The sequence below is a fragment of the Mustela nivalis genome (assembly GCF_964662115.1).
Source record: "Mustela nivalis genome assembly, chromosome: 12".
NCBI lineage: Eukaryota > Metazoa > Chordata > Mammalia > Carnivora > Mustelidae > Mustela > Mustela nivalis.
Window position 1 is genome coordinate 68932179 of NC_139031.1, and position 27860 is coordinate 68960038.

The 27860-nt window shown below is 42.6% G+C and overlaps 1 protein-coding gene across 2 annotated transcripts; it reads left to right on the forward strand.

Annotated features, from left to right (window-relative positions):
- Positions 1-1919: 1919 nt before the first annotated feature.
- On the forward strand, positions 1920-27507 carry LOC309845122 (protein lifeguard 1-like). 2 transcript variants are annotated; one of them, XM_082692626.1, is made up of 11 exons: positions 1941-2019; positions 2382-2514; positions 7058-7326; positions 11380-11458; positions 12392-12445; positions 13343-13433; positions 18628-18665; positions 18749-18836; positions 20573-20662; positions 22109-22156; positions 26982-27507. In XM_082692626.1, coding segments are annotated over exons 2-11 (912 nt in total). In that variant the 5' UTR covers positions 1941-2019; positions 2382-2512; the 3' UTR covers positions 27135-27507. The 2 variants fall into 2 exon arrangements, with proteins under 2 accessions (XP_082548753.1, XP_082548752.1); XM_082692627.1 differs by lacking the exon at positions 2382-2514 and having other exon boundaries at positions 1920-2019.
- Positions 27508-27860: the final 353 nt, after the last annotated feature.

Consider the following 27860-nt stretch of genomic DNA (forward strand, 5'->3'; position numbering starts at 1 on the left):
GTGTGAAGATTTGATCAGTTCTTGTGCTTGGCTTTTCCTAAGTCAGTAAGTGGGCTTCTCCAAGCAGCAAAGCCATTAAGTCCTGTGCAGACTGCGCTAGAGCATAATAGAGCCATGTACCATGGTTGCAAACAGGGCTGCTAGGCAAAGAATGTGATGGGGCCAGGAGCGGAGGGGCAAGTTGGGAGGTGAGGGAATGGGTGCGAGGAAAGAACTCAAGAAGGCAACTCAATGAAGTCCGTAACCCAATCCCCTGCTTCCTTCCTGGGACCTCAGAAAGAGCATGAACCACAACCATCCAGGCTGGGCTCCCCAGTGCCCAGGTGCCAGTGAGAGATCTCAGACTGAAATAAAATCAGAGAGAGAGAGACTCAACCTGGAAGCAGGGAAAGGGTTCAACTGTACACAGAGACAATCTGTGCCTGCGGGGATGCCTGAGAAAATTCTACTCACCGTGTGTGTGTGTGTGTGTGTGTGTGTGTGTGTGTGTGTGTGTGATATAGAGAGCCAGCAAGCGCTGTAAAGACAGCCTGGTTTCAAAGAGAATACTGTGCATCTTGTTTTGTGTCCTGGTGGGTATGGTTACTGTGGGACTCCTTGGGCACTCAGACCCTTGTCCTGTGCAGCTCCAGGGCAGAGCACCTGCGTCTCTGCTTACTTACCTGTCAGGCGAGGATGACAAGAACACAACCCTCCCAGGATCACAGTGAGGAGTCGGTAAGTTAGTACATGTGAGGTTGTAAACACTTCTACGTTTGGTAAGTGCCGGGTTAATGTTGATTCTGAGTCCAATAGGAGAGGAAGACGAAGCTTTTTTTTTTTTTTTTTTATCAGATCAGTCAAGTCTTTGGTTATACCCTCCTGACAGGTAACCTTGGGAAAATGTTAATTAACTCAAATCATCTACGCAGAACAAACTAGGGAGAGAGACTGTGGATGGGACAGAGCGTGAGTGGGACCTGTGACACTGCCAGCAGGTGCAGGAGAGGAGTGCCCAGGCAGATATGCTTGCCAGCCTTTTTCTTTTTCATCCTCAGCAGGGGCTTCATGCTGTCCATCTCTCACTCCAGACATACCTTCCCTGTGAGAACCCAATGCCATCACTTTGTTGTGCGGGTGTCCCACGGCTCTCAAACCGTACCCTGTCCTTGGGCTGTTCCCTCTCCCTGGAATGTGCTCCCTCCCAAAGCTTCCCACCCCAGCCTGTCCTCTCCAGAATCGGCTCAGGATGCCTCTCCGGTTCTCCAACCTCCTGACATAGCTTCCCTGCTCTGTCCCTTCCTTTGCATTCATGTCTCCTCCAGGGGACTGTGAGCATGCGAGGACAGGAAGCTGAGCTTTCTTCTTCTTTGTGTTTCTTCTCTGCCCTGCACACAGTAGGCATGCCCTGATGGGCAGTTTAACGGGCGGGTTAATACATCAGTCAGCCTGTTCTCAGAAGCAGTCTCCATTCAGGACAAGCATCTGTCCCCAAGCCTCTCCTTGCTGTCCGGCTACCCCGTCGTCTGACTTCTCTCACCCGGCAGCCTGAATCAGGCTTCCCAGGTTCATTGGCTGGCAGCCTGGGGGAGGCATCTCCCTATACCATGGAGGGTGGGGGTGCGTTATCATCCCCCAGAAAAACCAATACCTGCTTTGTCAGAACCAAGTTTTACTTATTTGAAATAATTGTTCAGGGTCCCTAATGGGGTTTCTGAAGTATCTTCCTCCTGCTCAAGAGAAGGACACCAGGTCTTCTGGAAGCCTTGGGCTAAGGGTTTAGGACTCTGACATGTCATTGGCTTTGGAGGTTCAGGCGTAGGCCTCCCTGAGACTCAACACACAGCCTAGACCACTAGGAGTCTCAGCAGATAGACTTGACTGGGAGCCCCTCTTCTAGGCCACAGGACCCCTGGCCCAGCTAGTGCTCCAACTGCCACTCCCCTAACTGTCACTCAGAACTTCCTTCTCAGCCCCAGGGCCCGCCTGTCCTTGGGATGACCACTGGCTCTGGAGGCAAGAAAGCATTCTGAGGACCAGGTGAATGCCTCATTTTATGATTAAGGTGCCAGCCAACTGTAGCTTCATGAGGAAAACTCAGCTGCCTTTGATTTTTGTTTGGTTGTTTTTGTTGTTGTTGTTTGTTTTAAGATTTTAGTTATTTATTTGACAGGCAGAGCTCACAAGGAGGCAGAGAGGCAGGCAGAGAGAGAGGAGGAAGCAGGCTCCCCGCTGAGCAGGGAGCCGGACGCGGGGCTCCATCCCAGGACCCCGGGATCACGACCTGAGCCGAAGGCAGTGGCTTTAACCCACTGAGCCACCCAGGCGCCCCAATTTTTGTTTGATTTTGGTTTTGAGTGCTTTGAAACTCTCTTGCTGCTTCTCCCTGTTCTGATTTGTAGGACCGCCAAGGAGGAAACCAGTTTGGGTGTTCCGGCACCTTTCAGTGCTTCTCAGCTGAGTATGAGGACGGTTTTCCTCAGAGGAGCTCTAGATTTTATCAAAAAGAGAAATATTTCTTTTTCTCTTCAAAATGTAAATATCTTTTTTAGTATAAATAATAAATGCTCATTATAAAAATTCATACAACTCAGAGTGTACTCCCCAGCTCTGCAGTGTTAGAGATAACTATATTAACAGTTTGTCCTACATCTCTTCAGCTTCTGGAAATGTGTATGTGTGTGGTATATAAGACATGAAAGCGATCCTACTACATATTATTCTCTACTAGAGCTTTTTTTACTCAACAGTGTGTCGGAGGGAACTATTAACATCAATCCATATATACCTACCTTTTCTTTACTAAAATCAATTTGACCATTTCTTAAGGATTGACTTAGTCTGTTTAAAATTTTTTTTTTTTTGCAATTACAGTGAATAATGTAATGAACTGTCTTAAATATATATCATTGCCTATTTGTGTGGGTAGTTTTATGGGGTAAGTTCCTGAAAATGTAACTGTTGGGTATAAAGTAATGCACATTTTGAATCTGATGCTGCCAAATTACAGACAAAAGAAAGGTTTACACCCCCGTCAACTGCTCGATGTTATCTCAAGGCTGACTTAGGCTCCAGGCACAGGAGGCACAGTTGCGTAGGGCCCGACATGGGTTTAAGGGTCATGAAAATAATTCAATTTCTTTTACAATCAGGAGGAAAAAAGTGAATATAATAATAATAATGAATAAATAATGTATAATGAATAAAGCCTGGATTGTATTTTTTTATGCCAGTGCAGCCATAAAATATACATCTAAATATTTTTTTATAGAAAGAGTACCCTCAAAGGCAAATGTATATAGAACCCCCACAGGTCAGAATGTGGCCCTGGGTTATCCATTTCTCCACACCCTTGCAACTCTGAAAATTATCTGTTTTGCTTTTGGTGGGAAAAATGTACATAATTGTTTTTATTTGCGTTTCTTTGTTATTTGTGAGGTATTACCTCCTAAATTTATTGACCACTTTAAGTTCCTTTATGAATTGCCTATTAACATTCTTTTCTCATCTTTCTGATGAGTTGCTCATCTTTTCCTTGTTAAAAACTTCTTTTTGGGCACCTGGGTGGCTCAGTGGGTTAAAGCCTCTGCCTTCAGCTCAGGTCATGTCAAATACATACATTAAAAAAAAAAAAAACCTTAAAAAAAAAACTTCTTCTTACAGTATAGTAAACATTGAATGCTTTATTTTCATACTTTTGCATTTCAGAGTTATTGGTCTCTCTCTCTCTTTTTTTAAGATTTTATTTATTTATTTGACAGACAGAGATCACAAGCAGGCAGAGAAGAGAGGCAGGCAGAGAGAGAGAGAGAAGCAGGCTCCCTGCTGAGAAGAGAGCCCGATGTGGGGCTCGATCCCAGGACCCTAGGATCATGGCCTGAGACAAAGGCAGAGGCTTTAACCCACTGAGCCACCCAGGCACCCCTACTGGTCTCTTTTTGTAATATTAAAGAGTGCTTCTTGTACACCAAACCTGGCAAAAATTTCCTTTATGGTATCACTTTTGCAAGGCTTACAAAAATACTTGTTGATATTTTCTTGTAGAATATCTATGGCTATTATTATATAATATCAACAAAAATACTTGTTGATATTTTCTTGTAGAATATCTATGGCTATATATTATTATAGAGATTTTTTTTTTTAAGATTTTATTTACTTATTTGACAGACAGAGACCACAAGTAGGCAGAGAGGCAGGCAGAGAGAGAGAGAGAGGAGGAAGCAGGCTCCCGCAGAGCAGAGAGCCCGATGGGGGGCTCGATCCCAGGACCCCTGGGATCATGACCTGAGCTGAAGGCAGAGGCTTTAACCCACTGAGCCACCCAGGCGCCCCGCTATATATTATTATATAATATCATCTGGAATGTTATTTTTGTAAAAAATGTGAGATAGTTATTGAACTTTGTTTTCTAAGCACAGCTACTTGTTCCGATACCATGGGACAATAATTTGAAATGTCACCTTTAAAAAAATTTTTTTTGAAGATTTATTTATTTATTTGAGAGACAGAGACAGAGAATGAGTGGGGTCGGGGAGGAGCAGAGGGAGAGGAAGAGAGAAGTTTAAGCAGACACCCCTCTGAGCACAGAGCACAACAGGGGTTCAAGCTCATGACTCTGAGATCATGACCAGAGCCCAAATCAAGAGTCAGACACCACCAACTGAGCCACCCAGGCACCCCCCTTTATCAAATTTTAAATTTGCGTATACACATGGGTCTATTTCTTACAACTCTTCCATCCCATCGATCCGTTTATCTATTGACATACTACAACCATGCTTTTTATCCTGTAGCTTCATGACGTTTTGGTTTCCAATAAGGTAAGTCAGTACTCCCCAGCTCCCCAGAATCCTTCACTTTCAATTTTCTTCTTGATTATGCTCATATATTTACTCTTTCTGATGAAGTTTTGAGTTATGTTTGCAAGTATGAAAAATAAATCCCAGTGAATTTTGTAAAATTTATAGGTTAATTTGAGAAGGACATGTATATAAAATGGAGTCAGCCTTTCCAAGAGTGTGGCGTTCTGTTCAGACCTTCTTTTTATGCCATTCCCGATTGGACTATGGTTTGCCCAAGCCCTGGCCTTCTCGGCAATCTTCTCAGACTCCTCTTTGTGAGGCAGGAACAGGGGCTTGTCTGAGTCTTCATGTCTTTGTGAAGCTAATGGGAGGCTTTTCTTTGCCATTTTTGGTTCATTTCGTACTGGTTTTCTAAGAACTGTCCTCTGTATCAGAGCCACCGTAACTTTTCATCTGGATTTCTGGTCTCTGCTTATTCTGGTCCTTTCTCCACACTGTGCCCATTACAGCCTTTTTTTTTTTTTTTTTTTAAAGATTTTATTTATTTATTTATTCATGAGAAACAGAGAGAGAGAGAGAAGGAGAGGCAGAGGGAGGGGGAGAAGCAGGCTCTCCGTGGAGGAGGGAGCCCGAGGCAGGACTCGATCCCAGGCCCCTGGGATCATGACCTGACTGAGGCACCCTAGTGCAGTCTTTCTAGTCAGATCTCCATGGTCTCCTGCTGGAGAAACTTCAGTAACTCCCCCATTGTATTAGTTACCTATGGCTGTCACAAACCACTACTAATATAGTGCCTTAAAACAATACAAACCTATTCTCTTTTTTTTTTTTTTTTAAAGATTTTATTTATTTATTTGACAGACAGAGATCACAAGTAGGCAGAGAGGCAGGCAGAGAGAGAGAGAGAGGGAAGCAGGCTTCCTGCGGAGCAGGGAGCCCGATGTGGGGCTCGATCCCAGGACCCTGAGATCATGACCCGAGCCGAAGGCAGCGGCTTAACCCGCTGAGCCACCCAGGCGCCCCCAAACCTATTCTCTTACAGTTCTGCAAGTTAGAAGTCCCAGATCGGTCTCACTGGCCTAAAAGTGCCAGCATTCAGTTTGGGAGGAGCTAGAGGAGAATACATGTCCTTGTCTTTCCCAGCTTGCTGAGGTCTCCTGCGTTCTTGGCTCATGGCTCTTTCCTCCATCACTAGAGACAGCAGCTCTATCACTCTGACCTCTGCTCCGGTTGTCACCTCTCCTTCTGTGACTCCAATCCTCCTGCCTCCCTCTCATAAGTATGATCATAAGGATGCCTGTGATTTAGGTGGGCCCACCCAGAGAGCCCAGGATCTTATTCCCACTTCAGAGTCCTTAGCTCATCACATTGGCAATGTTCCCTTTGCCATGTGAGGTGACATTCACAAGTCCCAGAGATTAGGGTGTGAACATCTTTGGGTGGGGAGGGCCATTCATTCTCCCTGCTGTGGCCATGGTCTGCAGGATGGATTTGCTTGCCAGTCACTCACTGACCTGCCCTAACTGGCCCTCTGTCTAACCTCATTCTTCTCTGGAACCTGCCCTCTCTGTTTCTTCCAGTTCTGGTCCAGGCTGCTTCCCTGCCTTAGAAAACCTTTCCCCATCTCCTCCTCCTACTTATCTTCCAGTCTTGGCTGAAACTTGACTTTCTCAGGATGCTTGTGACCACCTCTTCAAATGTCGTGCATGTTCCTCCAGACATTATGAGAGGCTCTTGTATCATCTTCCATAATTCCTGACCCTGCTTATTTTGGCTTTTATACCACTGCTTGTTTTATTATTTTCTCTTCCAAAATATAAGTACTTTGAAGGTGGAGGTGACTTGGGTAGCTCTACACTTGACACATAAGAGGGAACTTAGGAACTCCTTATGGATGAACTTATAAACATATTAATTTCATTATAAAACGCAAGCTATTTCACTCTATAGGCCTCATATTAAAAGTATTTGGTCATCATTTATCCAGTAAATATTTGTTAAGTATTGATTTGGTAAGTCCTGAGCTAAGGAAGTTACAGTTAAGAAAACATCATCTGAGGGGTGCATGGCTGGCTCAGTGGGTAGAGCATGTGACTCCTGATCTAAGAGTTGTGAGTTCAAGCCCCATGTTGGGTGTAGAGCTTACTAAAAAATAAAAAATAATTTTTTTTAATTAAAAGAAGAGAAAAGAAAAAATCATTTGAAAGTTACGAGGATGCTAAGATTGTAGTAGTTATGAGCTCAGGACTTGAATAACAATTCTCCCCCTCCAGGAAAATGGACTTGGAGGCCAGTGAAGCAACAGACTTTAGTTCTGGAGGTCATCATCATCTGGTTCGGAAAGCAGCAGATAGTAACGTCCAGATCAAGTCTGGTCAGTCCTCCACATCTGCACCTTCTGAGCCACAAAAAACTCTTGGGAATCCACATCCAAAGATGAGAGAGCAAAAGGATGTCTATGTGGTACAAATTTCAGATGAGACCACCCCAGATGAGAGCAATAATTTAGCCAGTTCATTCTCAGATGCATCGATCCGCAGAGGTGAGCATAAAATTACCTTTATGGAAGAGAAAAAGCAAGTGTTCTCTCAAAATGCTTCCACAGAGTGGATTGTTAGGAGGTTTAACTTGACCTTTAGTGTTTCCCAGTTATGCTTTACCATGAAACATGATACAGGGCTGCTGTGGGAGATGGCCCCTAAGTTGTCCAGGGTATTCAGAAATTCATAATAAACATATTATGGAAAATAATGTGTGGTTCCCTGAGGAAATATGAATTACTCACTGACCATAGAATGTTCTTACCTCCCTACGAGGTGATGCTATGATACTCACTTTAGTTTTAAAGCATATTAATTCAATGCCCCTAGATATTAATTTTGTATGGGAAATGCATTCAGCTGTGAGCAGTAGAAACCTAGAGAACTGTGGCTTCAATAAATGTCTTTTTCCTTCCATGAAATATGCAGTTCAAGGCATGACCAGTGTGTCCTCCTTAGACCTTCTTAGGGCTTGGACAACTTAAAGGTGGACTGTGAGCTTTGAGTCCCATTGTGTCTCCCTGCGGCTCTCATCACCCATCTTGTGGCTGGAAAGATGCCTTTGGATCCCTAGCTTTCCAGGTAGGGAAAGGCAAAGGTAAAGAAAGGCCAAGCCTGGTCTGCTGCCTCGAAAGCTCCAAGAGGTGCCATTCATGGATAAATGCCTGAGAGTAAGCCAAATATGACTTCTTTTCAGAGGCTTTCCTAGAACCATGCCCAAGAATTTCCACTTGCATGCCATTGACCCTGCTGGGATCTCACAGCCACCTCCATCTGTAGCTTTCTGGTTGGGCCAATTGTCCTTTTTAACCAGATAGGGATTGGGTAGTGAGGAAGCCAGGGAAAATGGAGCCATGAGCCACCTCTGCCCCCAGTGCCAGTTCTTCAGCACCGGGCGTTGTGTAAGAGGAAGAGTTTTGCATTTAGTCCTTACAACAACTCTGTACATAAAGGCATTGTAGTGTCATTTAACACATGAGGAAATCAGGTGAAGACCTACTCACCACCATTGGAGTTAGTTATTTGGGTTTGTCTCTCCTGGAGAGCAGAGACTGGGCCCTGTCCCACTTAAAAAAAAAATTATATGGTATGCCAAAAAATGAAAGTCCTATGGAAACAAAGGGAAAGGATAGCAGGGTAATGGATGAAAAGCTATGGTGTTAGGGAGCTATCACTGTTTAAAGCAGCTTTATACAATTTACAGATCATAAAATTCACCCTTTTTTAGGGTACAATTCAACTATTCTTTGTATATTTACAGAGTTGTGCAACCATCACCACAAAAAGAAACTCATACCCATTGGCAGTCAATTCCCATCCATCCTGCCCCTTGGCCTCTGACAACCACAAACCTACTTTCTGTCTCTATGAGTTTGTGTGTTCTGGATATTTCACATCAATGGAATCCTATGATATGTGACCTTTTGAGGTTGCCTTCTTTTACTTAGCATAAGGCTTTCAAGGTTCACCCATGTTGTAGTATGTTTCCGAACTTCATTCCTTCTTTATGCTCGTATAGTATTCCAATGCCTTGTTAGAACATATTTTGTTTATTTATTCTTCAGCTGACAGACATTTGCTCTGTTTCTACTTTTGGGTTATTAGGAATAATGCTGTGATCCATATTCATATTTGAGTTTTTGTATAGACATGTATCTCCATTTTTTATTTTGGGTAGTAGCTACCTAGGAATCAATGGATTATATGGTAATTCTGAGGAATGTTAAACATAGCGGCTGCACTATTTTACATACCAGCATATGAAGGGGGACCGTTTCTCGACGTCCTTGTCAACACTCGTTATTGTCTTTCTTCTTGTAGCCATTCTAGTGTATGTGAGGTGATACCTCTTCGTGGTTTTGATTTACATTTCCCTAATGACTAATGATGTTGAGCATCTTTTCACAAACTTATTGGCCATTTGAGTATTTTCTTTGGAGAAATATCTATACAAGTCCTCTGCCCAAAACACAGCAACCATTTTGTTATCTCTCACGATTCTGTGGATGACTGCGTTCAGCTGGGCAGTTCTTGGGCTGGTCTTGACTGGGGGTTCTAATGCAGTTGTAATCAGATGGCAGCTGAGGCTGAAGTGGCCATTATGACTCCTGACACAGCTGGAAGTTGGTGTTGGTTGTAGGCTTTCTCTTTATGACTTGAGTTTCTCATCATGTGGGACCTGAGTCCCAAGGAAAATTATACCAGATAGACAAGCCCTGTTGTGCAAGCAGCTTGTCAAGCCTTTCCCGGCTTCACACATGCTTATGTCTCATTGGCCAACACAAGTCATGTGGCCAAGCCCAGTGTCAGAGGGCAGGGGCACTACACAAGCTCTGTCCATTTTAAATTATTTATCTCCCTGTTTTTTAACTGTAAGAGTTCTTTGTGTAATCTAGGTATAAGTCCCATATCATGATACATGATTTGCAAATATTTTCTCCCAGTTTGTTAGTTCTTTCTTTCACTTTCACTTTCTTGATGGTATCATTTGAAGCACAAAACTTTTACTTTTGATGAAATCCAATTTGTCTGTTTTCTTTCTTTCTTTCTTTCTTTGTGCTTTAGTTGTCATATCTAAAGCAATCATTGCCTAATTTCTGCTCACAAAGATTTATGTCTATGCTTTCTTCCAAGAGTTTTGTTTCTTTTTAAAAGAGATAGATTTATTTATTTATTTTAGAAAGAGAGAAAAAAAATGCACGAGCAGGGGAGGGACCAAAGGACAGAGGGAGGGGGAAGCAGACTCCGTGCTGAGTGTGGAGCCCCGATGTGAGGCTTGATCTCAAGACACTGAGATCATGACCTGAGCTGAGACCAAGAGTTGGAAACTTAACAGACTGAGTCACCCAGGTACCCCAAGAGTTTTTTTTTTTAAGAGTTTTGTTTTTTATGCTTACATTTATGATCCATTTTAAACTACTAGTTTTGACATGAGGAAAGGGTCCAAATTCATTCCTTTGGTATGTGTATGTCCACTTGTCCCAGCACCTTTTGTTGAAGACTATATTTTTTCCCTTGAATTGTTCTAGCACATTTGTTAGAAATAGTTGGCCATAAATATAAGGGATTATTTCTGGACTGTAGATTTTATTCTAACAATCTTATGTCTTAAGGCTGGGCCACATTTAATATTTATTCCCTCCCAGTCTCTGATATATAGTAGATGTGCAATAAATGTTGACCACCTGAATTTCTTAATATAGGCAGCCCACACTGGGGCACATATATTCTGGTATTGTGATTAAGACAGCTCAATCCTATTTCTTTGTTTTCCCCGCTTCCTATACATTGACACCTCCCAGACAAAGGACACAGCTGACAATACTGTCAGTCATCTCCAAGCAGAATTTTTTTCTCTTTTAAAATGGAGACAAAGCTACCAAACAGCTCACTGTCATCATATTTAGCACCATATTCGGAGGGCTCCAGGAAGAGCTGTGCAGGGGGAGGGAAGCAAAAAGAGATGCTGACATCCTCTGTACTTGGCTTTGGCATGCTGCTGTGACCTCCTTAGTTCTTCCTTATAATTCCTCATTTATTTAGTTTCTGCTCGAGGTGAAGGGAGGGGAAGGGAATTGCTGCAGGCAGGCAGGCTGGTGAGAGAAGTGGTGGGAAGGCTCTGAGAAGGCCCGCAGCCTGCATCCGTCTCTGAGGCCTAACTGCCTTCTGTACCTGTGTCTATGGGTGGAGCCGGACCCCTCACAATGGCCTGCAACATCCAGAGACTTTCAGGTCACTTTGGGTCCTAAGGAGGATGGGGTGTGCCTAGTAAGGAATTAATCCCTGTTTGTCTTTTAGATTTTGGGGCTTCCATGGGTAAACCCTCAGATCGCCAATAAAACACCTATAACAATCCAAATGGAGTATTTTCCACAAAGAGTTCAGAGCTGTATTTCTGTGGTTATTCAATTTGCTGACTCTAACTGGTGCTCCATTTCCCAACCTTAAAAAGTCACAGGAAATATTCTTTTTGTTAAGCATCATAAATAGATAATTACATTTCTGTTTTTACTTTTGAATATGGTATGATAAAAATAATGTTTCTGTCTCTTCAGCTTTCATTATAAAAGTGTTCCTGATCCTGTCAGCTCAGTTGGTGGTCACTGGGGCAATTGTCAGCGTGTTTCTTTTCTGGTAAGTTGTTGTTACTGATGTAAATTAAATACTAAGTTGTTCACCTTAATTTTTATTGAATCAACTTATTTCTGATCATTGAACATTATCTGTTTTTTCTTAATCATCCATAGGATATGATATTTCTATCACTTTGTTGTTTCAGAGGCAACTCTTAGAGGTATTGGTAGATTTCTACAGTTTTGCTTCAGCTTCCTAAGCCAAGATCTTTTTGTCTTACTCTTATTTGGGGTCTATTTTATTTTCTATTTTCCCTGAGCTATTTCCACAGGCAAAAGTGGATAAAAGAAGGGATACCTGGGTGCTCAGTCGGTTAAGTGTCTCCTTCAGCTCAGGTGATGGTCCTGGGGTTTCTGAGATTGAGTCCCGCGTTGGGCTCCCTGCCCAGCAGAGAGAGAGCCCAACTGCTGCTGCTTCCCCTGCTTATGTGCTCTCCCCCTCTCTCTGACAAAAGAAATAAATAAAATCTTAAAAAAAAAAAAAAAAACCTGGATAAAAGAAAAAAGGTGAGATTTTGGAGGCCCCAGAGACTCGGAACACTGTTACATGCAGAAAATATTTCGGGGACTATTGCTTAAACCTAGCTCAAGAAAATCTCCATTTACAAAACAAATACATAAGAAGTTGATTTTTTTTTCTTTTCGCTTTCTACACATAGCAATCTCAGTTTTGTTTTTATTTTATTTTTGAAAATAAAAACGTCCCCAGGACATTTACATTCATAAGATTTGACTTACATGACTATCTTTTTATGAGTCTATTTTAAGAAGCAAGTTATAGTTCTAGGTTTGATTATTTCACTCATTTGTCATTGTCAATCATTTAGAGTTTACCCCTTTGTCATGAGATTGTTTTACTTCTACTTAATATTATGTTAGTTAGAAAAAGAAACAATTTATTGTTTAACACTGTATTTTTTTTTTTTTTAATTAGGAAAGGTTTAAAAACTTGGGTGCTCATGAATGCTTGGTTCACCTATGCAATCTTGTAAGTATTCTTGGATTTCATAAAAAGTGATTTTTTCTAACAACTACTGATTGAGGTTCTTTATTAAAAGTTAAGTAAAGATATAACATTCTGGGGGCACCTGGGTGGCTCAGTGGGTTAAAGCCTCTGCCTTTGGCTCAGGTCATGATCCTGGCTGCCTGGGATCGAGCCCCACATAGGGTTCTCTGCTCAGCAGGGAGTCTACTTCCCCCTCTCTCTGCCTGCCTCTCTGCCTACTTGTGATCTCTGTCTGTCAAATAAATAAATAAAATCTTAAAAAAAAAAAAGATATAGCATTCTGGAAACGACAAAATTATAGAGATAAAAAAACAAGCAAATTAGTGGTTACTAGGAGCTAGGGTGTGTGTGTGTGCATGTTACCAGAAAGGGATGGCATGAGGGAGGTCTTGTTGATGTTTTAGTGATGGGATAGTTTCAAATCTCGACCGTGGTGCTGGTTACACAGATCTGTGTCATAGTTCTGTGACACGGCATTACACACACATTGCACCAATGTCAAATTAACGGTGTTGGTATCATACTATAAATATGTAAGATGGAACCATTGGGGGGAAACTGGGTGAAGGATACATGGGACCTCTCTGTCTTTTGCAACTTCCTATGAATTTATAATTATTTCAAAATAAAAAATTTTTAAAAATTTTAAAAAATTTAAAAAATTTAAAAATTTAAAAAATTTTAAAAATTGGCTGGCAGTGAGCAAAGTTAGTTTTAAAAGCTAAAAAAAAAGCAAAGGTAATCATCTGAATATATTTTTGTTTACACTTAGTATCAGATGATAATGTATAGTAACGTATCTCTATCTCTATTTATCTACCTATATCATATGATATAATCACTGGAAGCAAATAACACATGACTTTAAATTATCCTCAGGCCGGCATTTTTTGTTGTACTGATTGTACTTGCTTGCTGCGGGAAACTCCGCCGACAGGTGCCTGCGAATTACATTCTCCTGGGATTATTTGTAAGTAGACTTTGTTAGCACTTGTAGCTCGCCTCTGAAATCTATTTCTGTCGTATTAGTAATTCCATGCCTTTTATTGTGGAAAATCTTCTTGTGGAATAATACAGATAGAAAGTATTTGTGAGATGTTCTCTTGGCTGGATTCTGATTGTCGCACACTTACTTATGAGACCGTACCCACACCCTTTTGCTGAGGGAGAGGATCTGGGGACCCTCGGCAAACCTGTCTCCAGAGGCCACGTAGGGGAGCCCTCTCAGTGTCTGGGCTGCATTTCAGGAACAGCTAACTTACTGGCCCTCCGCCAGCCGCCACAAACCCATTTTGTTATGGAAAGTGGGTTTTTACATTTGGCTCACAAACTCGTGGGTGAGAAGCGTAATTTTCCTTATTTTGTAAAATGTGTCTTATTTCTGTTTCGAGTCTCACTGGGCGCAGAAACCCAGCTCAGCTCAGCTTCTCCCTGTTTCCCCACCGTGCATCTCAGTTCAGGAGGGCTGGGGACTGGGGAGTTCCAGGTCCTTAGCTCTCAGCTCCTCACTCAGGCATGGTGTGGTTGCTGGTTCACAGGGCCTCCCCTGGGGCTTCTACTCACAAGGCCTCACCACGTGGGTCCTTTCTGTGTGGATCAGTGCTGCTCTGGGCGACAGAAAACGTGTGGCTCTTTCTCTTGCCACCAGTTCCTTTCCTGCTGCTCACAAGGATTCCAGGATCTCAGCACCCTCCCATTGTGATTAATTCTTCATCTGATTCCCTATCGGATTTGAGGTAGCTTATAAAAATACCTACAATATAAGAAGATAAGATAAATTGGTGGGGAAATCTGATGAAAGGGAAAAAATAAGGATAGGAAAATAAAGTCAGTGGTTAGATGGTATACAAAATGTTTAGTCCTACGCAGTCCAAAGCAGTCTTGAGAAAGAGGAGCAAAGCTGGAGGTGTAACAATCCCAGATTTTAAGATATACTACAAAGTTGTAGTAATCAAAAGAGTATGGTACTGGCACAAAAACTGACACGAAGATCAATGGCACACAATAGAGAGCCCAGAAATAGCCCCACAACTATATGGTCAATCGATCTTCAATAAAGAAGACAAGAATGTACAATGGGAAAGGGCAGTCTCTTCAACAAACGGTGCTGGGAAAACTGGATAGCCACATGCAGAAAAATGGAAACAGGACTGCTTTCTTACAGCAGACACAAAAATAAACTCAAAGTGGATTAAGTACCTAAATGTGAGACCTGAAACCATAAAGCTCCTAAAAGGAACACAGGCAGTAAACTCAGGAACATCGTCCCTAGCAATATTTTTTGGATATGTCTCCTCAGGCAAGGGAAACAACCAAAAATAAACATTCGGGACTATATCAAATTAAAACACTCTTGCAGGGACGCCTGGGTGGCTCAGTGGGTTAAAGCCTCTGCCTTCGGCTCAGGTCATGCTCCCAGGATCCTGGGATCAAGTCCCGCATCGGGCTCTCAGCTCAGCAGGAAGCCTGCTTCCTCCTCTCTCTCTGCCTGACTCTGCCTACTTGTGATCTCTGTCAAATAAATAAATAAAATCTTTAAAAAAAATAAATAAAACACTCTTGCACAGGGAAGTAAACGTCAATTAAAACATAAAGGTGACCTGCTGAATAGGAGAAGATATTTGCAAATGACATATCTGATAAAGAGTTAATAGTGTATATAGATCATATATATGTATATTCTATCTATCTACCTACCTACCTTCCTACTTATCTAGATACACAAATGAACACCAAAAAAAATCTAATAAAAAATGCAGAGGAACTGAATAGATATTCTTCCAAAGAAGACATACAGATGGCCAAGAGATGATCTGCTTGACATCACTAGTCATTATGGAAATGCAATGAAATATCACCTCACACAAGTCAGAATTGACTATTATCAGAGAGACAAGAAATAATAAGTGTTGGAGAGGATGTGGAGAAAAGGGAAGTCTCTTGCCCCGTTGATGGGAATATAAATTGGTGCAGCCGCTGTGGAAAGCAGAATAGAGTTTCCCCAAACGTTTAAAAGTAGACATACCAGGGGAGCCTGGGTGGCTTAGTGGGTTAAAGCCTCTGCCTTCGGCTCAGGTCATGATCTTAGGGTCCTGGGATCGAGCCCCGCATCAGGCTCTCTGCTCAGCAGGGAGCCTGCTTCCCTCTCTCTGCCTGCCTCTCTGCCTACTGGTGATCTCTGTCTGTCATATAAATAAATAAAATCTTGAAAAAAAAAATAGAAATACCATATAATCCAGTAATTCTACTTCTGAGTATTTACCTAAATAATGAAAATACAAATTGAAAAAGATATGTGCACCCCTATGTTTATTGCAGCATTATTTACAATAGCCACGATATAGAAGCAACCTAACCATCCACTGACAGATGAATCAATGAAGAGATGGTACTTATACACGATGGAGTATTATTCAGCCATAAAAAGAATGAAATCTTGCCAATTTTGACAACATGGATGGACCTAGAGGTTAAGTGCAAAGTGAAATAAGTCAGACAGAGAAAGACAAATACCGTATGATCTCATTTATATGCGAAATCCAGAAAATAAACCAATACAAAGAAACAAAACAAAAACAGACTCATAAATACAGAGAACAAACTGGTGGTTGTGAGAGGAGAGGGATGGGTGCTAGGAAACCCAGGTGACGGAGTTTAGTAGGTACCAACTTCCAGTTATAAGTAAGTCACAGGGATGAAAAGTACAACACGGGGAAAATAGTCAATCATGTTGCAGTAACTTTGTACGATGACAGATGATACTAATTGTGGTGAGCATTTTGTGGTGCATATAATTGTCAAATCACTATGTTGTATATCTGAAGCAAATACAATATTTTATGTCAATAATACTTCAATTAAAAATTTTTTAAAAAGGGCACCTGGGTGGCTCAGTGGGTTAAGCCTCTGCCTTCAGCTCAGGTCATGGTCTCAGGATCCTGGGATGGAGCCCCACATCAGGCTCTCCGCTCAGCAGGAAGCCTGCTTCCCCCTTTCTTTCTGCCTGTCTTCTGCCTACTTGTGATCTCTCTGTCAAATAAATAAATAAAATCTTAAAAAAAATTTTTTAAAAAATTCATCATCCTATTGCACTTGAGTGTGATGAGCCTAGATTTGGGTCTGTGCCTGGTGGTCAAAGAGAGGAAGGAGACATGCCAATGGCGAGATTTTCAGCATCTCTGTAGTGCAGTGTCCAGCGTGATTTATATATTGGGAAGACTAGCCTCCACCCGAGGCTGGAGAAGATGAGCTCTCTGATGCCTACATGTGGGCATTTCCTTGGCTGCCAGAGCACTGAAAGGCCTTTACCTGGCCTGGATACACTGCTCGTTGCTCAGGGGAGCAGGTGAGGTCTCCCAGTTCCTGCCCAGATCACACTCAGGAAGGAGTGGGGGCTAAAAGCCAGACATAGAAAGATATTGGGAATCCTGGAGCAGAGGGAATAGGATGAGGAAAGGAGGTACTTTTCCAAAAACTTACAATTTTTTTATTTTAAAATTTTCCAAGATAAAAAAATGTAAATTATTACAAGAAGAGATCCAAGGTATTGGTCTCAATGAAGCTCTCTTCTCTGAGGTTTTGTTGAGTATCTCAAAGCAGGTAACAGCTTAAGAGAATATTGTAGAAGGGCAAAGAGTTATACCTTCTCAATTTTTTGTTTTGAGTGAGTGTTAGAAAATATATGGAGAAAACCATTTCAGAAAAGGAGTTGAGGGGAAAATGAAAACACACACACTGAAGACAGCTTTTGTCCCGTAGCATTTACACCCCCTCGAGCCCATATTCTGTGCTCTTGAAGTCACTGGGAGGGTTTGACTTCTCAATCTCCCCTTGAGAAAACTGAAGGGGGGTTTTCGCTTTAAACCATTCCCACTCCCTCTCCCTTTCTAACCCCCGTCTTCCTCCTACCATCCTCTCCTGTCTCCGTCTGTCTCTCACATACTTATGTGCTGCAGAAGATGCAGAAACATGCAGCAACAGAGCAAGCAGAAGAAGAAAATCTTAAGAGGAAGGTTGGAAGCAAGCACATTATTAAAATATCATGCGTACATGGAACAGACACAGCTTTTTCAGCCTATACTGGAAAGAAAGACGGCTCTGGTAAATTGAACAAAGTAGAGAATCAGGCAGCTACTCACTGGGTTTGGAAAAAGCAGATATAATCCAGGACTCGGGGGATGGCCGTAGTTCTCGTCTCTTAAACTGGATGACGTGGGCCACCTGGAGAAGTTCAAAGCCGCTCTAGCAGTCCCCGCACCACAGTTAGGATGCATCTTCATTTTCACTCCCGGGGACTAAAGGATACCTTCTTGGCTCCTGCCATGGACCAGAGGGTCAGCCAAGGCTCTGGACTCTTGTCTCTGGTGGAGCCGCCCTACCAGCTGGGGAATGTCATCCTTCAGCCACTGTTCACTGTTGTCCCCCTACCCGTCCACCATGCGGGAGCCTGGCTGTGCACCTGGGTGCATCCTTGTTGCCTTGGTTGGTCTCATCCTCTGGCTTGACCGCCTCTCTCCTCTCTTGCACACGGCCCGGCCCGGGCTGCGGTCAGACCCTGGGCACGTTCCTGCTTCGTTCAGCCCGGGTGCAGCTGGCGTCTGAGCCTGGGATTGGCAGCTCCACGCTCTGCGGAGAACTGCCCTTGAGCCCCATCTCCGGGGCCGGAAAGGCCTCCATCCTTGTCCCTCACCTGAGGTCTGGAGTTTTGAATTCTCACCCAAGCCCTGGAGGAAATGTCGGTGCCGAGGCTGTTGGTGAAGCATCAGTAGAAATAGCATCTCCTGCTTTGATAAATTAAGATGCCGTGCAGTCGGCCCCATTGGATTACTGAGAATATGGTCTACAGAAAAACCTGTCATTATTATGGTTTCGGTATTCATACTGAATACAGCTTTCATTCACTAGATACGCTGAAAGATACTCCTGCGTTCTAAGAATTTTTGCTAATAAAAGAATCTTGTCAGCCTTGGGGGAATGTTAGGAAATTGCTTAGCTCCACGGTTTGTTTCCAACAATTCATTTTCCCTGTAGCGTTGCACACTAGGGTTACCATGCTTCCACACGCCCCCTCAACCCTGCCCGGAACATCTGCACCTTCATCCCTGTCCTCTGGCTTCTGGGCCTCAGGAACTGGGGTTCTGATTTGCTATGCGTTTTGTTTTCAGACAGTTCTTCAAGGTCTGCTGCTCGGAGCCATATCAGTGTGAGTCCTGGATACACGTTTCCTTTTCCGTGCGTGCTTTTCCTTGCGTGCGTGTGGACAGTGATCACAGTCTCTGGTTTCAGTTTCTACAATGCCGAGGAAATCTTATGGGCAACAGCAGCAACCGCTCTGGTGACATTATCGCTCACTTTGTTCGCTCTTCAGACAAAAGTATGTATCACCGGGACGGGTTCCTCTCCTAAGGGAGTGTGTGGGTGCGAGCGCCTCTGCCCGGCCCGCTCTTACCCTCCTCCCTCCTGCTCACTGCGGTCCTGCGGGCCTCACCTCCGCAGCCTCCCTGCCTTCTGGCGTCTGACTTTCCTAGTAACCACGTTAAAAAAAAAAGAAAACAAAAACAGGTGAAATTAATCTTTTTTTTTTAAATTTTTTGGTGACATTAATCTTAATCCTATATTTTATTTAACCGAATATATGCAAGGTATTAACATTTCTGGAATCGCTAGAAAATATGGGGCTGCTTTACATCCTTTTTTTGAACTAAAATTCAAATCCACGTCACTTCAGCCATTCTTCAAACGCCCACGAGCCCCAAGTACTGAATGCACAGCTGTAGACAAACATTTTTTTAACGGCCATCAGAATCACCTGGAGGGCTTGTGAAAACAGGTTCCTCGGGCTCCACCCCGGAGTGGCTGCGTCAGAAAGTCCGGGGCGTGGGCCCGAAAATTCACATTGCACAGGTGGTGCTGATGGTTCGGTACCTCGCTTGGAGAGTTCATACTTCCAATGACTCTTTCGGTGTGCAAAGGCTAGGGAGTGAGGGGGAAACAGAGGAAGTGGGAAAATACTCTGACAAAAAAAAAATATCGTAGATTCAAGGGTCTTCTTTTGCTGCATAATTTTATTCAGGTCAGAAGATGATATTCCCCTTCCTTTAAAAGAAACCTCATCTAGGGATGCCTGGGTGGCTTAGTGGGTTGGGCCTCTGCCTTCGGCTCAGGTCATGATCCCAGAGCCCCGCATCGGGGGGGTCTCTGCTCAGCGGGGAGCCTGCTTCCCCCCCCACCCCCCCGTCTGCCTCTCTGCCTACTTGGGATCTCTCTGTCAAATAAATAAATAAACTCTTAAAAAAAGGGGGGGGGGACGCCTGGGTGGCTCAGTTGGTTGAGCGGCTGCCTTCAGCTCAGGTCATGATCCCAGCGTCCTGGGATCGAGTCCCACATCGGGCTCCTTGCTCCACGGGGAGCCTGCTTCTCCCTCTGACTCTGCCTTTCACTCTGTCTGCCTGTGCTCGCTCTCACTCACTCTCTCTCTGACAAATAAATAAATAAAATCTTTAAAAAAAAAAAAAAAGGAATCCTCATCTTTCCCAGGCTGATTTGGTCCCTGATTTATTAAAAAGGTGAAACCAAAAAACATATTAATGAATTTCAAAATAACAAAAGAATCATTAGCAATAATTTTTGAAAGTATAGTGTATATTTACTAAATGTATGCATAGAAACATGAAAAAGGTGCCCAGTTAACATTGGTCTATTTCATTCCATTACTGTATTCTGTGCACAAAACTTTTGAGAAAATATGACTAATTATGATCATACTAGACATACAAATTTACATCCTATTTATTCAACGAAGCTTTTTTAGTAGGGGAAATCTCATACAAATACAAAAATAGGATAGTATAATGAACTCTCTTATATCCTTGGCTCCTGTGATTTCCTCCATATTTGCTCCTGAAGCATGTTCCAGTCAACAACACACTTTTTTAATGTAGTATTTTCCCGTGGTAGGGAAGAATGGATTTTCATGGTTACCAGAAATGTTCCCGGTAAATTGTTAGCAAATGGGTCAGTGTCTGTCTATGGGTATCAAATGCATCTCTAAACATCCTGAAGTTCCTTATAGATGATAACTGAGTTGTTTTTTGTGCTATGTTTCCTCAGTGGGATTTCACGATGTTGAACGGAATCCTGTTTGTTTCACTCTTCGTACTTCTTATCTATGGAATTCTCTTACTCTTCATACGATCATATGTAAGTGGGATCTCGTTTGGGAACTTCAGAGAACTGTTAGAAATGTAGGGTAACTTGCTGGTTGTGTTGGCCTAGATCCTCTGAGAAGCAGACGCCCAGTGGGGTGAAGCAGATGAAGACTGTACTGGGAGAAATGTCTCTGGGAGGAAAGGGGCTGGGTTGTTGCGGGGGGCTGGAAGACCTGGTCGACCCCAGTAGCATATCAGGCGCCAAGTGAGGAGAGGGAAGGTGGGTGGTGGGTAGCCCAGATAGTGGTGGTAGTAATAATCCAAATATTTATTAGGTTGGTTCCATAGCTCTTTACAATACCATCTGGATGCAGTTAAGGAACTCTGTTTTCAACTAGATAGATGAATCCCAGTTCCTACTGTAAACTTCCTTTCACAAATATCTACACTATATAATCTTACACACATTTAAATGAAAGACTCCGATGGACACTTGTTGTCCAACCTTGATGTAAGTATACATGCTTGTTTGACTTGGGCAATTTTGAATTCTTCAGACTCTAGTAATCAGGTATTTTCTTACTATTAGCTCAGTCTAGAAACACTGCCCCTCCCACACTGTGTCACTGACTCCTGATTTATGCCCTTCACCAAGAATCTTCCCTGGTTTGCAGAATGCTCTATTTGCCTAGAATGAGCTTTCTTGTCCTGAAGAGTGAATGACATTATTTTTCTTACATGTTATGCACCACCTCCTTATCCTCTCCAAATAGAGAGCCAACCTCTTTGGCATTCAGACCATTCTATTCTGATCAGGGCTATTTGGGTTCCATGGAACAGACTAGCTTGAAGCAAAGACACAGGGGATATTCATGGAATTTCTATGTAGGAAGCAGTGACAGGATTCATAGAAATGGAAATGCTCCCCCCCCTCTCTCTCTTGGTCTGAGTTGACTGGCCGACTCTGTAGAGTAACAGCTCCAGCACAGCTGATGATAAAACAGACTCTGAGAATTTCTGACTGGCCTGGTGCATCTGTTTGATCCCAGTCACATATAAGGTTTCTGGTCAGTCTACAGAGTCACTGCTTTTGGAGCCGATGTCTTCCACCTCTTGTCACTCAGCTCTAGCAGGGGTACCTGAAGGGCACTATTTTCAGAGTGACCTTGTTCCAAGAGCTGAGTATAGGCGCAGATGCTATAGAAGGGTTATGAGATGGCAAAAAAAAAAAAACATATCCAGAATGTTCAATTTGCCCTACCACGCCTGAGACGTTTAACACTTGATAAAACTGATTTGTCAAGGGTGCAAACATATGATTGTTTGCTGCAAGGAATGGAGTGGATGCTGTGGACCATGATGTTAAAAAAAAAAATGCATTTCCCCACGGATTTGACTTGCCTTAATATTGAGTCCTTATCTAACAGCAATGGTCCAGGTGAGTCCTTTCATTATTCCGAATCTTGTTCTTAATGTAGATTGTTTCTTCTCTTTGCAGTGGCTGCATCTGTTGTATGCTGGCCTTGGAACTATAATCTTCTCACTTGTAAGTCCATTTCTCCCTCACTTTGACAAAGCATGTGGTTTCTGCATCGACAATGCCCCTAAGCCTGTGTTAGCCCCAGAGTCTAGTAGAGTCAGGAGTTGACCGGAAAGCCCTCTGGGAGACTTCACCCTCCCCCTCCTCCTTTCCCTTCTTCTTTTTCTTTATAAAGACAATTTTTAGAGCCCTTTTAAATTCACAGCACGACAGAGAGAAAGGTACAGATATTTCCTGTATCCCCCCTGCCCCCACACATGGCCTCCCTCATGATCCACATCCCCCACCAGACTGGTACATCTGTTTCACTGTCGAAACGACCTGGGCACATCACAATCATGTAGAGCTTACATCAGATTTCACTCCTGGTGTGGTACACTCCGTGGGATTAGATAAATATATACTGACATATTCCGTCATTGCCACCTCATACAGAGTATTTTTTACTGCTCTCAAAATCCCGTGTTCCACCTTTTCATCCCTTCCCTGCCTCTATCCCGAGGTAACCAACTGATTTTTTTCCCGTTTCTAAATTTTGCCCCTTCCGTAATGTCATATAGTGGAAGTCATTCAGTTTGCAGCCTTTTCAGAACAGCTTCTTTTGCTTAGTGATGTGCCCTTAAGTTTTCCACGTCCCTTTGTGGCCTGACAGTTCATATCTTCTTAGTGCCAAGTAACATTCTGTTGTCTATGGTGCTGCGATTTATGGTTCCATCCACCTACTGAAGGGCATCCTGTTTGCTCCCGTGGTTTGGCAATTTTGGATAAAGCTGCTACAAACACCTGTGTGCAGGTTTCTGTGAGTTTTCAACTCCGTTGGGTAGTTGAGTCATACCAAGGAGCATGATTCCTGGATTGGAGAGTAAAAGTATGTTTAGGTTTTTTTTTTAAAGATTTTATTTATTTATTTGACAGACAGAGATCTCAAGTAGGCAGAGAGGCAGGCAGAGAGAGAGAGGGGGGGGAGAAAGCAGACTCCCTGCTGAGCAGAGAGCCCGATTCGGGGCTTGATTCCAGGACCCTAAGATCATGATCTGAACCAAAGGCAGAGGCTTTAACCCACTGAACCACCCAGGGACCCCCAAGTATGTTTCGTTTTATAAGAAACTGCCAAACTGTCTTCTACAGTAGTTGTACCGTTTTGCATTTCCACTGCAATGACTGAGAATTTGTTGTTCTATATCCTTAGCAGCATTTGATGTCATAAGTGTTCCAGAATTTGGCCATTTTAAGAGTGGTATCTTACTGTTGTCCTAATTTGCATATCCCTTATGACATATGAGGCAGAGTTTCTACTAGTGAGTTTATTTTCCACCAGTATACCTTCTTAGGTGAGTTGTCTCTTAGGAACTTTGGTCCATTTTAAAATCAGATTGTTTTATTGTTGAGTCTTAAGAGGTTTTTTTTTTTTTTTTTTTAATATTTCAGATAACAGTCTTTTATCAGATGTGTCTTTTACAAATATTTTCTCCCCTCAATGTCTTGTTCTCTCATTCTCATGACATTGACTTTCACAGAATAGGAGTTTTGAATTTTAATGAACTCCAGCTTATGCATTATTTCTTTCATGGATTGTACCTTTGGGGTCATATCTAAAAAGCCATTACCACACCCAAGTCATCTAGGTTTTCTCCTATGTCATCTTCTTAGGAGTTTTAGAGTTTTGTGTTCTACATTTGGGTCAGAGATCCATTTTGAGTTTATTTTTGTGAAAGGTATAAAGTCTTTGTCTAGATTTGTGTTTTTGCATCTGGATGTCCACTTGTTCTAACACCACTGGTTGAAGAGACTATGCTGCTCCATTGTCTTGCCTTTGCTCCTTTGTCAAAGGTCAGTTGCTTATATTCATGTGGATCTATTTCTGAGCTCTCCAGTTTGTTCCATTGATCTATTTGTCTCTTCTTTCGCCGGTACCACACTGTTTACCTTACTGTAGCTTCATAGTAAGTCTTAAGCTACAGGTAGCTTCAGGTAGAAGTCAGGTAGCATCAGTCCTCCAACTCTGTTCTTCTTCAGTATTGTGTTGGCCATTCACACACATTTTTAATGGTCATACTTCATAGAATGTTCTGTCTTGACTGACCAGATGGTAGTGGGTTCTCAGAACTTATTAGCATTAGTGTCACTAAAGTTGGTATACAACCTCCCTACTGCTAAATATGACTGGCCCTAAAAAACTAGAATGTTCTGTCTTTGCTTTTTCACTTAAAAATAATGGCCTCTATATCTTGGCAGACATGGATTGAGTTCATTCTCTTTAAAAGGCTGCATGGGGGGCGCCTGGGTGGCTCAGTGGGTTAAGCCACTGCCTTCGGCTCAGGTCATGATTTCAGGGTCCTGGGATCGAGTCCCGCATCGAGCTCTCTGCTCAGCAGGGAGCCTGCTTCCTTCTCTCTCTCTCTCTCTGCCTGCCTCTCTGCCTACTTGTGATCTCTCTGTGTCAAATAAATAAATAAAATATTTGAAAAAAAAATAAAAGGCTGCATGGTATTCCATTTTATGCTTTTATCATGTCACATATTTTAGGTTTTCTCTTTAATTTTTGGCATTTCCAAACATACCCAGAAGTAGAGAGAATGGAGTAATGAACTCCACACATTATCACCCAGCTTTAAAATATTCACATTTTGCTACATTATGTTCTTTTTTGTTAGAATTATGTCCTATCTTTTTTTTTTTTTAAGATTTTATTTATTTATTTGACAGAGAGAGAACACAAGTAGGCAGAGAGGCAGGCAGAGAGAGAGGAGGAAGCAGGCTCTCTGCTGAGCAGAGAGCCCGATGCGGGACTCGATCCCAGGACCCTGAGATCATGACCTGAGCCGAATGCAGCGGCTTAACCCACTGAGTCACCCAGGCGCCCTGTCCTATCTTATTTTTAAATGTCAGAAAAATTTAGACCAGGAGGCTAAGGTTACGTATGCACATTTCAGTTTTCTTACTCCCTCTGCTGATATGAAGGGAACTGACTTGTGCTTGTTTGCCTTCACTCATATGCTCTCATCCTTTGCATAGAGACACCTGCTGTTACTCTCTTGTGTCCTGTTTCAGGCATAGTTTGTTTCCAGGCAAAAGTACATTGGTGTTTCTCTTCCCAGTCTGGAGGCAGAACAAATAGTCTTGTAGGCTCAGGCCTACCCAACACTAAACAAATAAGGGGAGAGAGAAACTGAAATTTTTTCAGAGGGTTAGGGACAGGATGGTTAACCACCAGAGCTGTAGGGGTGAGGCAGGGTGTTAACCCCAAATGTTCCTGGAGGTCTGAATCCCAACTCATCTTACTCTCTCACTTTTTCAAAAACGGTTCACGTGGGAGGTATACTCCCAACCACCAAGTCGTGTCTGTGAAACGATTAGAAGTTGTTTACCCTCTAATAAGAGGAAATAAGAAAAAGTCAGGAGGTTAGAGGAGAGGAAGAGAGAAAAGTGCTTCTCCACAGAAGTCAGGTTGCCAGGGTGATAAATGAAGGCTGGAAACTCAGCTCCTGGGCAGCCCGTTTTCTAGGGTGACCAACTGCCCTGATTTGCCTAGCACTGAGGGGTACTAAGGACACACTCAAGTCCTGGACAAACTGGAATGACTGGTCACCTAGCTTATTTCCCGCCCCCCAAAGTTGCTAGAATCAGTCATGGGGTGGGGGGAGCAGTGAGGAGAAGGGATTCAGTGTCCAGGTGCAGCACCTGTTTTGGCATCCAGCCTTGGGTTAGACATCCTTCTCTGCCCTTCGCCACAATATGATCTTCCCTTCTTGGAGGCTCAGTTAATCTCTCCTGCCTCCACTGGGTGGGTCACACTTTACGTGGGATGAGGTCTGTATTGAACTGGCATAAAGCTCATATCAGGAGGTGCCCTTTCCTCCTTCTCTTTTTCCCTTCCTCCTTATCCTTCCCAGTCTAAGTGGCAACTGGGGCCCACAGAGAGCTGATACCACAATTACTTGGGATGGGTCTGACTGATGTGACTATTGTTGTAAATGAATTATTTTAAAGCATCCTTAAAACCCCAAGTATTCTCTATAGTGCCAGCATTGATCTGTCTGGTGGGGCTCTGTGGCTCTGCCCCACACTAGATCTGGATACAAAGATCTGGATACACACTAAAATCTGTATACAAAGAAGTAAGGGGCCACTTTTTCCCTTTTCCTCCTCTAATGTACTCCTGCTGCCCGGGGCTGCTCACCTGGCAGCAAGGATAAGGCCAAGAGGTCTGCCTTATTTTTCTACGGATGTTTTAGGAGCTCCTAATTTTACCTACTGTAGCTGAGCTAAACATTTATTTTGGGAAATATTTAACCATCTACAAATTCTATCTTCCCTTACTTCTGTTTTGGAAATTCCAACATCATCATAAAACCATCCCAAAGTCAGGGCTTGAAAAATGGTATCATCCCAAGCTTCAAGAATTCAGAATTATTGCTGGGTGTGAATCTAAATGTCAGGGACCATCTTTATTTTTGTTCTTTTTTCAGCAAGAACATGTGGGGAAATCACAAATACAAGGAATTTTGTAGTTTATCTCTGTGTCCAATTGTTCTACCTGCTCTACCTCATTGGCTAAAGGCCCCACATTTTCTGCATTTAGAAAGCAAAAGAAGGCTTACAGATTTGGTGCCACTGGCATCAGGAGGATGGCACACTTGCTGTAGTAGGCTGAAGACACACCTGGGGACAAAGTGAATGGTCGAGGCTGTAAAAAGATCATATATAGTCACCAATTGACTTTCTGAACTATATTTACTGATGCTAAAATATTTTTTTCCAGGTAATTTAGGATTCTTATGTGATAGAAAGGTACAATTTAGGTAGCTAATCCTTCTTTCTTCTCTTTAAGTACTTGGTGATGGATGTACAGCTCATGGTGGGAGGGCGCCACCATCACTCTGACCTGGACCCTGAAGAGTATGTTTTTGCTGCCCTGAACATCTACTTGGACATCATCAACCTTTTCATTTTTATTTTGCAACTGATTGGACTGGGACGGTAGTCATGTGGCCAAGACTAGTTCATGCTAAAATGAGGGAAGGAGGGATGCCTGTGACATGTTGCCAGGCAGAGACATGCGGAGGTTACCAATTTATAAAACTTATATTTTAAAAAAATTTTAAATAATTATTTTTTTGTGAAATGAAACCAAGCATTCAGTAGATGGTAGCTGTAGCTGTGACATTTTTAGTTCCATTGGCACATTGCAAAACTTTCTGGGGAACACTTCTGATTTTTATAAATTCAAGAGATGAGTATCATAATTATATACTAACAAACATTTGTAAGATGTCCATAACATTGTTGAAGTTTACCAGGCCATCTTTAAAGCTGTAAACAACATCTCTGTACATGAATAAATTTGATTACAGAAATCTGTATTTACCCCTTCTCTTTTCTTGGACATTCTGTGGACATTCTTGAATATTATGACATATGACTTTTTTTTTTTTTCAAGAGTGAGATAAACTAAAGAGTTCTACCTTTTCCCTAAGTCCCAGGGTCAGACTGGAGAGAATAATAGCAGCCATGTAGTAGGGGTTAGAGAGAATTAACAGTTAATTGTCCCTGTCCCACCTCTATTTGTGGGCTTATCTCAGCAACCACCTCCCCTGATTGTCTGGAACTACTAAGAAAATTATTTTAATTGTGATAAAATACACATAACAAAATTTACCATCTTAACTACTTTTAAGTGTACAGCTCAGTAGTGTTAAGTACTTTCACA